Here is a 9,714-nt window from a genome sequence, read left to right as displayed (position 1 = left end):
TATGATGCTCCATTCAGAAAGCATGTCAGAGGGACATTTTCTGATTAATTGTTTGTATCTTTTCCCAAGCTTCATAGAGGGATTCTTCTTCCTTCTGTCTGAAGGTTTGGACTTCCATTCTAAGCTTACTCAATTTTTGAGGTGGAAAGAATTTTGCCAAGAAGGCATTGACTAGCTTTTCCCAAGAGTCCAGGCTTTCTTTAGGTTGAGAGTCCAACCATGTTCTAGCTCTGTCTCTTACAGCAAAAGGGAATTGCATAAGTCTGTAGACCTCAGGGTCAACCCCATTAGTCTTGACAGTGTCACAGATTTGCAAGAACTCAGCTAAGAACTGATGAGAATCTTCCAATGGAAGTCCATGGAACTTGCAATTCTGTTGCATTAGAGAAACTAATTGAGGCTTAAGCTCAAAGTTGTTTGCTCCAATGGCAGGGATAGAGATGCTTCTCCCATAGAACTCGGGAGTAGGTGCAGTAAAGTCACCCAGCACCTTCCTTGCATTGTTGGCATTGTTGTTGTTTTCGTCCGCCATGTGTTCTTCTTCTTTGAAGATTTCTGTTAGGTCCTCTACAGAGAATTGTGCCTTAGCTTCTCTTAGCTTTCGCTTTAAGGTCCTTTCAGGTTCAGGGTCAGCCTCAACAAGAATGCTTTTGTCTTTTCTTCTGCTCATATGAAAGAGAAGAAAACAAGAAAATATGGAATCCTCCATGTCACAGTATAGAGATTCCTTGAGGTGTCAGAGGAAAAGAAAAATGGAAGGCAGAAGTAGAAAATTCGAACTTATCAAGAAAGATGGAGTTCGAATTGTGCATTAAGGAATATTGTTAGTCCAAAAATAGAAGGATGTAAGGAGAGGGGAAGTAATTTTCGAAAATTAAGTAAAGGATTTTGAAAACATTTTGAAAAACACTAATTGATTTTCGAAAACCATGATTGAGAAAGAAGTAAAGTGATTTTTGAAAAAGATTTTGAAATTAGAAATTAAAAAGATATGATTGAAAACTATTTTGAAAAAGATGTGATTAAAAAGATATGATTGGTTTAAAAAAAGATGTGATTGAGAAGATATAATTTGAAAAACATTTTTAAAAAGATTTGATTTTAAAAATTAATAACTTGGCTAACAAGAAAAGATATGATTCAAACATTAAACCTTTCTCAACAGAAAAGGCAGCATACTTGAAATGTTGAATCAAATCATTAATTGATAGCAAGTATTTTTGAAAATAGAAAGATATTGATTTTGAAAAAGATTTGATTTGAAAAAGATTTGATTTTGAAAAGATTTTGAAAACTAAAAAAAATTTGATTTGAAAACAAAATCTTCCCTCTTGTGCCATCCTGGCGTTAAACGCCCAGAATGGTGCACATTCTGGCGTTTAACGCCCAAACTACTACCCTTTTGGGTGTTAAACGCCCAGCCAGGCACCCTGGCTGGCGTTTAAACGTCAGTCTGTCCTTCTTCACTGGGCGTTTTGAACGCCCAGCTTTTTCTGTGTAATTCCTCTGCTGTATGTTCTGAATCTTCAATTCTCTGTATTATTGACTTGAAAAGACACAAATTAAAAATATTTTTAGATTTTTAATAATGAGGAGTAATCAAAATGCAACTAAAATCAAATAACAATGCATGCAAGACACCAAACTTAGCAGTTTGTATACTACTGACACTGACAAAATGAGAATGCATATGAGACACAACAAAACACTCAAGTCAAGAGAATTTAAAGATCAGAGCAATGAAATCATCAAGAACAACTTGAAGATTACTTAAGACACATGAATGAATGCAAGAAGAACAACAACATGCAATTGACACCAAACTTAACATGAGACTCTAGACTCAAACAAGAAACATAAAATATTTTTGGTTTTTATGATTTTGTAAATTTTTTGGATTTTTCGAAAATTAAGTGGAAAAGAAAATAAAGGTATCAAAATTCTTAATGAGAATTCCAGGAATCATTGCAATGCTAGTCTAAGACTCCGGTCCAGGAATTAGACATGGCTTCATAGCCAGCCAAGCTTTCAAAGAAAGCTCCGGTCCAAAGCACTAGACATGGCCAATGGCTAGCCAAGCCTTAGCAGATCATTGCTCCAACAGCAAGATTGATAGAAATCAACAAGCTCTTGTGATGATAGGTTGAAACCTCGGTCCAATAAAATTAGACATGGCTTCACAGCCAGCCAGACTTCAACAGATCATCATGAAACTCTAGAATTCATTCTCAAGAAGATCTAAAGATCAAAAGATTCCAAAGAGACATAAAGTTTTTTCCATGTATGATGAGTCCTTCTGGGTTTTTAAGAATTACTTTTTTAAGATCCAAGCTGTTGAAGGAGCTCGTCCTTTCTTTTTGGATGAGAATGGCGAGCCCCGCTTTCCTCTAGAATGGCAAAAGAATGTAGTGGTGTCTAGGTATACTTGGAAAATGTTGGACGAGGTTGAGCAGGCTTTTGCGACTGTCTTAGAGGATATTTGGGGGGAGCCTCCCCATCTTAATACCAAGAAATTTTTGGGGGATCCGTCCTTAATCCGAACTGTGCTGGGTATTATATTTTGCTCCACTTTACTTTGCTTTCTTTGTTTTTTGGTTTGTAATCTTGTTCTATGGTTTCTTTTATTTTTCAGGGATGGCCAAGAATAATGACTCCATGAAAGCCTTCAAGAAGGCGAGGAAGGCTACGGTGGCTCAAAATGTCTCGGCCAAGGTGGCTGGGGAGGGGTCCTCTCAGGTTTTGTCGAAGCCATCTGTTCCGAGCTCTCCTGAACCGAGGAGGATGATCCCCACTCCTCGGGTTCATTTGGCTGATCCTTCACAGGCTTCTGCTGCTACCTCTTCTCCTACCGGCGCTCCTCCTCCGAAAAAGCAAAAAACAGCTAAGCCCTTTAACCTTGATGCCCCTAACTTTGACACTGTTGAGTTTGTGAACCAGCAAATTGGTCCTTATGGTACCATGCCTACTGACGATGTTTCTCTTCTTCGCCATTTGGACTTTATTACTCGGAGCAGCGTCAAGATGGCACACATGGGTGCGACTTTATATCGGACTGCCCAAGATCTTTCCATTCATGCTACAAAAGCCTTTATGGAGGAGGCTAAGTTGGAGTTTGACCGGATGAAGGGTTTAAAGGAGGAGCTCGAAGTGAAAGTGATCAAGCTGGAGAAGGAGTTGGAGGGCGAAAAAGGCTAGTTCTATTGCCTTGGTGGCTTCTGTGAGGTTGGCTGAAGACATGGCATTGAAGCACAAGGAGAGCTATGTCAGGACCTATAAGGAGATGATGCATCTCAGGGATGATTTAGAGTCTACTCGAGCTAATTACTTCGAGTTCCAGGGTCACCTTGTAGGCAGCGTAAATGCTGCTTATGAGAACCTGAAGGAGTAGGTTCGGGTTCTTGCACCCGAGCTTGACCTTACTCTCTTTAGATTGGACAACATCGTTTAAGACGGTAAAATTGTTCCTGATGACCCTGATGATGATGATGTCGACCCTCCTTCAATGCCTGTCACCAAGACCTCTGTTGCGCCGACCTCTTTAACTCCTTCAGCTGAGGTTGGTCATCTTGAGTCAGAACCTGATTGTCAAATCTTGAACCGGAATGATGGGACAGTGGATGCGGTGCCTCTTCAGACTCGTCCTCCTTCACCCCGTGTTGATGCTGCTGAGAAGTCTTTGGATCCTCAATGATTATTCTGGATACTTGTGCAGATAGCCCAACTTGTGGGCTTTTGAACTTTTTATATTTTGTAAATGGTGGTTTTGACTTTCTGCTACTTTCTTAATTGCTTGTTTAACAACTTTATTTTGAAAAACAAAGTAGTTTTCAAGCTCTTGGGGTTGATTTTGGGTGGCTTCTTGAGTTTGTTATTATTATAACTTGTGCTTTTTATAACACGTTTGTCTGCATCTGTCTGATACCTTTTTAGGTTTTTTGGGAGTGTTGGAGCCTTATTGTCCGACCTCTTTGGATTGCCTTTGTATTTTCATACTTGTGGCTTGATTGTTTTTGAGGTTGTGGATGTTTGGGTCCAACTCATATGTCGACTTCCTTACTTCGATCTGAAGTTATTTCTAGTAATCCTCTTTTTAGACCTTTGTCAGGTCTCTTTTAAGGATTACTTTTTATAACTTGTTTGTGGGAGGCCGACTTCATCATGTCGATCCCTTATAAGTTATTTCTAGTAATACTCTTTATTGGACCTTTGTCAGGTCTCTTTCAGGGATTACTTTTTATAACTTGTTTGTGGGAGACCGACTTCATCATGTCGGTCCCTTATAAGTTATTTCTAGTAATCCTCTTTTTTAGGGCTGGCCAGGCCTCTTTCTAGGGAATGACTTTTTATAACTTTGGTTATTGCGATCGACTGGTCCGACTTCTCTATGTCGGTCTGTCTTTTAAGTTATTTTTAGCAACCCATTCTATTAAGACTTCGTCAGGTCCTTTCTATGGATTACTTTTGATAACTTCTTGCATTATTCTGTTTTGTCGCTTTTTCATCTTTGCCGATTTTTTCGAAGTCAGGTTTGATCCTTGTTTGGTTGACCTTTTGATGAATTTGGTTTTTATCTTTTTTTATCTTTATTGTGGTCGGATAGTGAATTTGATCTTCACTTTCTACCGATCTTGTAGCTTTATAATTGGGCGATGAATTTTTTAGCGTTTCAGACTAATGCGTCTTGAGAATTTGTAGAAAATCTAAAAACTTTATTCAGAAGAAAATGCATATATATACATGTGGGGGTGTTATCCCTCTAGGTCGAGCAATTTTTTAGATCTTAGTTTGGCACCTCATTGAAAAACCTTTTCAGGAAAAAGAGTGTACCTTATCCTAAGATCTTTATTACCTTTAATTGTAGTATCTTCTTAGGTTGCAGGCGTGCCATGACCTGGGAAGCTCTCACCCTTCGAGTTCGGACAGTCTGTAGTAGCCATTTCCAAGTACTTCTATGACTCGGTAGGGTCCTTTCCAGTTTGCTGCCAGCTTTCCTTCTCCAGGTCAAGTTGTTCCGATATCATTTCGGATTAGGATGAGGTCGTTCTCGGCAAAACCTCACGGTACTGCCTTTTGATTGTATCTTGAAGCCATTCGATGTTTTAATGCCTCTTCCCTGATCCGAGCTCTTTCTCGAATTTCTGGAAGTAGGCCAAGTTCTTTCCTTTGAAATTGAGAATCGGCCTCTTCACTATAATGGATCACTCTGGGTGACCCTTCTTCGACCTCTACTGGGATCATTACCTCCATCCCGTAAGCTAATCTGAAAGGGAATTTCTTTGTGGTGGAATGTGGCGTTGTTCGATATGCCCATAGGACTTGTGGGAGCTCTTCGGCCCAGGCTCCCTTTGCATCCTGTAATCTTCATTTTAGCCCGACCAATATGACTTTGTTGGCAGCTTCTGCTTGTCCATTGGCCTGAAGGTGTTCTACGGACATAAATTGGTGTTTTATGTTCAAATAAGCCACTAATTTTTTGAAGCCCGTATTTGTAAATTGAGTACTGTTGTCTGTGGTGATGGAGTATGGAACCCCAAACCTTGTGACAATGTTTCTATATAGGAATTTTCGACTTCTTTGAGCGGTGGCATGAGCTAGGGGTTATGCCTCGATCCATTTTTTGAAATAGTCTATCCCTACTATAAGGAATTTGACTTATCCCGTTCCCTGAGAGAAAGATCCAAGAAGGTCGAGTCCCCATTTTGCGAATGGCCAAGGTGAAATTACGCTGATGAGTTCCTCTGGTGGGACGATGTGGAAGTTGGCATGTTTCTGACATGGTGGACATGTCTTTACGAATTCTGTGGCTTCTTTTTGTAGAGTTGGCCAATAAAATCCTGCCCGGAGTACTTTTTTGGTGAGTGCATGTGTTCTGAGATGATTGCCACAGATGCGACTGTGTACTTCTTCTAAAACTTTCTTTGTGTTGGAAGTCGGCACATATTTTAACAATGGTATTGAGATCCCTCTTTTGTATAGAGTATTGTTTATGATAGTGTAGTATTATGCCTCCCGTTTTAACTTCTTTACCTCATTTTCATCTGTGGGGAGCGTTTCTGTTTTGAGGTAGTTAATTATGGGAGTCATCCATCCTTGATACTGACCTGTTATGGCTAGGACTTTTTCTTCTTCTGAGATTGACGGGTTCTGTAGCATTTCTTGGATGAGGCTTCTATTGTTGCCCCCTAGTTTGGTGCTGGCTAGTTTTGAGAGTGCATAAGCTCGGGCGTTTTGTTCTCAGGGTATGTGGCGGACCTCATATTCCCCGAGTTGCCCGAGCTAGTCCCTGGTTTTGTCCAAGTACTTTTTCATGGTGGGATCTTTGGCTTGGTAGCTCCCTGTTATTTGTGAAGTGACAACTTGTGAGTCGCTAAAGATGCTAAGCTTTTGAGCTCCAACCTCCTTGGCTAGCTTCAAACCAGCTAGTAGCGCCTCATAATCTGCTTGGTTGTTTGAGGCAGGGAACCCGAATTTGAGGGAAAGTTTGATTTGGGTTCCCTGGTCGCTTTCAATTATCACACCCGTGCCGCTTCCCATTTTATTTGAGGAACTGTCTATGTAGAGATTTTATTCTGTAGGGATTTCTGGGGTGTCTGTAAATTCTGCAATGAAGTCGGCTAGATATTGCAATTTGATGGTTAACCGAGCTTCATATTGAAGGTCAAATTCGGACAACTCGACTGCCCATTGCAAGATTCTGCCTACTAAGTTTGTTTTCTGCAAAATTCCTTTTATGGGTTGGTTGGTCCGAACCCTAATGGTGTGAGCTTGAAAATATGGACGAAGTTGTCGAGATGTTAATATGAGAGCATAGGTGAATTTTTCTATTTTTTGGTAGTTCAGCTCGGATCCTTGTAATGCTTTGTTGATGAAGTACACAGGTTGTTGCCCACTGTCGTCTTCTCGGACTAGTGCTGAGGCTACTGCCGGACTTCCTACTGCGAGATATAATATAAGTGGTTCTCCTTCCCGAGGCCGAGTTAGGATAGGTGGCTGTCCCAGGAATCTTTTGAAATCTTGGAAGGCCTGCTCGCACTCCATTGTCCATTCAAACATTTTTCCTTTCCTTAGAGTGGCATAGAAGGGGAGAGACCTTATTGCTAATCCCGCTAGAAATCTGGACAAGGCTGCCAACCTTTCATTGAGTTGTTGTACTTCTTTGACACAAGTCGGGCTCTTCATGTCGAGTATGGCTCGGCATTTATCCGAATTTGCCTCGATTCCTCTTTGTGCATAAAACCCAAGAATTTGCCAGTTTCTACTGCGAAGGTGCATTTTGTAGGATTAAGTCGCATGCCATGCCTTCTTATAGTGTCGAATACTTGGGTAAGGTCGGACATCGACGTCTCTTCACTTTGTGTCCACATATACTTCCATGATTTTTCCAATGTGATCTGTAAAGACCTTATTCATTAACCTCTGATAAGTAGCTCCTGCGGTTTTTAGTCCAAAAGGCATGACGATGTAGTAGTAATTTGTTTTTGGGGTTAAGAATAAGGTTTTTTCTTGGTTGGGTGGATACATCGGGATTTGATTGTATCTCGAATATGTGTCCATAAACAAGAGGTATTTATACCCGGAGGAGGCATCTACCAGAGCATCGATACTTGGGAGTGAATAAGGATCTTTTGGGCAGGCTTTGTTGAGATCAGTGTAGTCGGTGTACATCCGCCACTTCCCATTTGATTTTTTCACCAAGACAAAGTTAGTTAGCCATAGTGGGTACATGACTTCCCTTATGAATCCTGCCTCCAGTAGAGCTTGTACCTACTATTCCACAGCTTGGGATCATTCTGGCCCGAGCTTTCTGCGTTTTTGTTGTACTAGCTGAGATCCTGGGTAGACTGCTAGCTTGTGGCACATTAAATTGGGGTCTATGCCTGGCATGTCTGCAGGCTTCCATGCAAAGAGGTCGACGTTATCTCGCAAGAACTGTACGAGTGATTCTTTTATGTCTCCTTTTAGGATTGTACCGATATTGGTTGTTTGGTCCGAGATGTCTCCAATCTGGACATTTTCTACTTCACCTCCGGGTATCATGTGGACGTGTCTCTCGGGTGTACGGGATGGTCGTTCTGCCTGTCCGACATCTTCATCCCTTCTTCTTTTTCTATGATATTTTTTAAGTCGAAACATTTATTGGTGGAATGTCCATAGATTTGATGATATTCACAATATTTTGCCCGATTTCCTCCTCCTTTTTTGCTTTTGAGTGGTCGAGCTGGAGGTATCTTTTCAGTATGGCATACTTCTCTGTAGACATCCACAAGGGATACCCGAAGAGGGGGTATAATTGTGATATTTTTTTATCTTTTCCCCATGTCTATCTTCTTTTTTCTTGGATTCTTTGTCCTTATCTCGAGAGGAGTAGGAGAATCCGGATTTTGAGGTCTTTCATAGTCGAGCGTTTTTTTCCATGTTGATATACTTCTCTGCTCATTCTTGTACCTCATTTAGAGATGTGGGATGCTTTTTCGATATAGATTGGCTAAAAGGCCCTTCTTGTAGGCCATTGATGAGGCCCATGATGGCCACTTCTGTGGGCAGACTTTGTATGTCTAGACATGCCTTGTTAAATCTTTCCATGTAGCTATGGAGACTTTCCCGATCTCCTTGTTTGATTCCTAATAGACTTGGAGCATGCTTGGTTTTGTCTTTCTGGATAGAGAATCTGGCTAGAAACTTCTTAGCTAGGTCATCGAAACTTGAGATGGACCTGGGGGGTAGATTGTCGAACCACTTAATCGCCGTTTTTGTTAAGGTAGTCGGGAAGGCTTTGCAGCGGACTGTGTCTGAGGCGTCAGTGAGGTACATTCGACTTCTGAAATTACTGAGGTGATGGCTGGGATCTACCGTGCCATCATATAAGGCCATATCCAGGAGTTTAAAGTCTTTTGAGATTTTGGTTTTCATGATCTCCTTGGTAAATAGATCTTGGTCCTTGCGAGAGCTGTCCTCGTGGGTGGATCGAGTCGCTTTGGCTTTGAGATCGGCTTCAAATTTTAGGAGTTTGTACTCCAATTCCCGGCGTCGCCTTATCTCCTTTTGTAGGTCCTTTCCAGCTTTTCGCTGATGTTGGGCTTCTTTCTCGAGTTATTTTAAACGATCTTGAAGCGCCTCAAGGGCTCCTAAGTTTGGTGAATTTTTGTCTTCGTTAGGTTGCGGGCTATCTTTTGGTGTAGTGTCCACGTTTTTGTGCGGCGTTCTGGCTTCTAGACCCGAATCGTGGTTGTTGTCATGGTCGTCCGCCATGGTGATGGGATGACTGCCAGGTTCCCCGGCAACGGCGCCAATGTTCCGAGGGTAACCTGAAACTGTAGGTTGATCTCGGATGAGATCTTCTGTACTGATCGGAGATGACGTATCCGGCTTGTGTGTGGCGGCCGGAGCTGTTGTGTCCGACCTGTTGGACTGGCAATGCTGTTGATCCCTCATCACCGGAGGATGGTGGTACCTACAAGGGACTCCGATGCTTAAGTTAGCAACGGTATTAAGCAGGTTTTTAGTGGAATCAGAGTATAAGTTATACCTGGGTGCTCCAGTGTATTTATAATGGTGTAGAGCGACCTTCTTAGATAAGATAAGTTAGTTATCTTATCTTATCTTCGAGCGAGGTCATCTTATCTTCAAAAGAACCGCCATTCTCTCTGTAGGCTTGGGCTGCCTTAGGATTTGGGGCGTGGTCCTCTATTTGGGCCCTTTTTGGGCTTTCCAGGT

General features: G+C 41.6%; 1 protein-coding gene across 1 annotated transcript; it reads right to left on the bottom strand.

The window, feature by feature from the left end:
• Positions 1–8,436: 8,436 nt before the first annotated feature.
• LOC127742496 (uncharacterized) lies at positions 8,437–9,082 on the bottom strand (the record flags this gene model as incomplete). Its single annotated transcript, XM_052255119.1, is given in 1 exon segment — positions 8,437–9,082. A coding segment is annotated over 1 exon segment (474 nt), but the record flags the coding sequence as incomplete, so codon positions are not given.
• Positions 9,083–9,714: the final 632 nt, after the last annotated feature.

Source organism: Arachis duranensis, chromosome 10 (genome assembly GCF_000817695.3).
Source record: "Arachis duranensis cultivar V14167 chromosome 10, aradu.V14167.gnm2.J7QH, whole genome shotgun sequence".
In the NCBI taxonomy this organism is placed as follows: domain Eukaryota; kingdom Viridiplantae; phylum Streptophyta; class Magnoliopsida; order Fabales; family Fabaceae; genus Arachis; species Arachis duranensis.
Note: the sequence above shows the minus strand (reverse complement) of the source record. Positions and strands in the feature narration are given on the sequence as shown.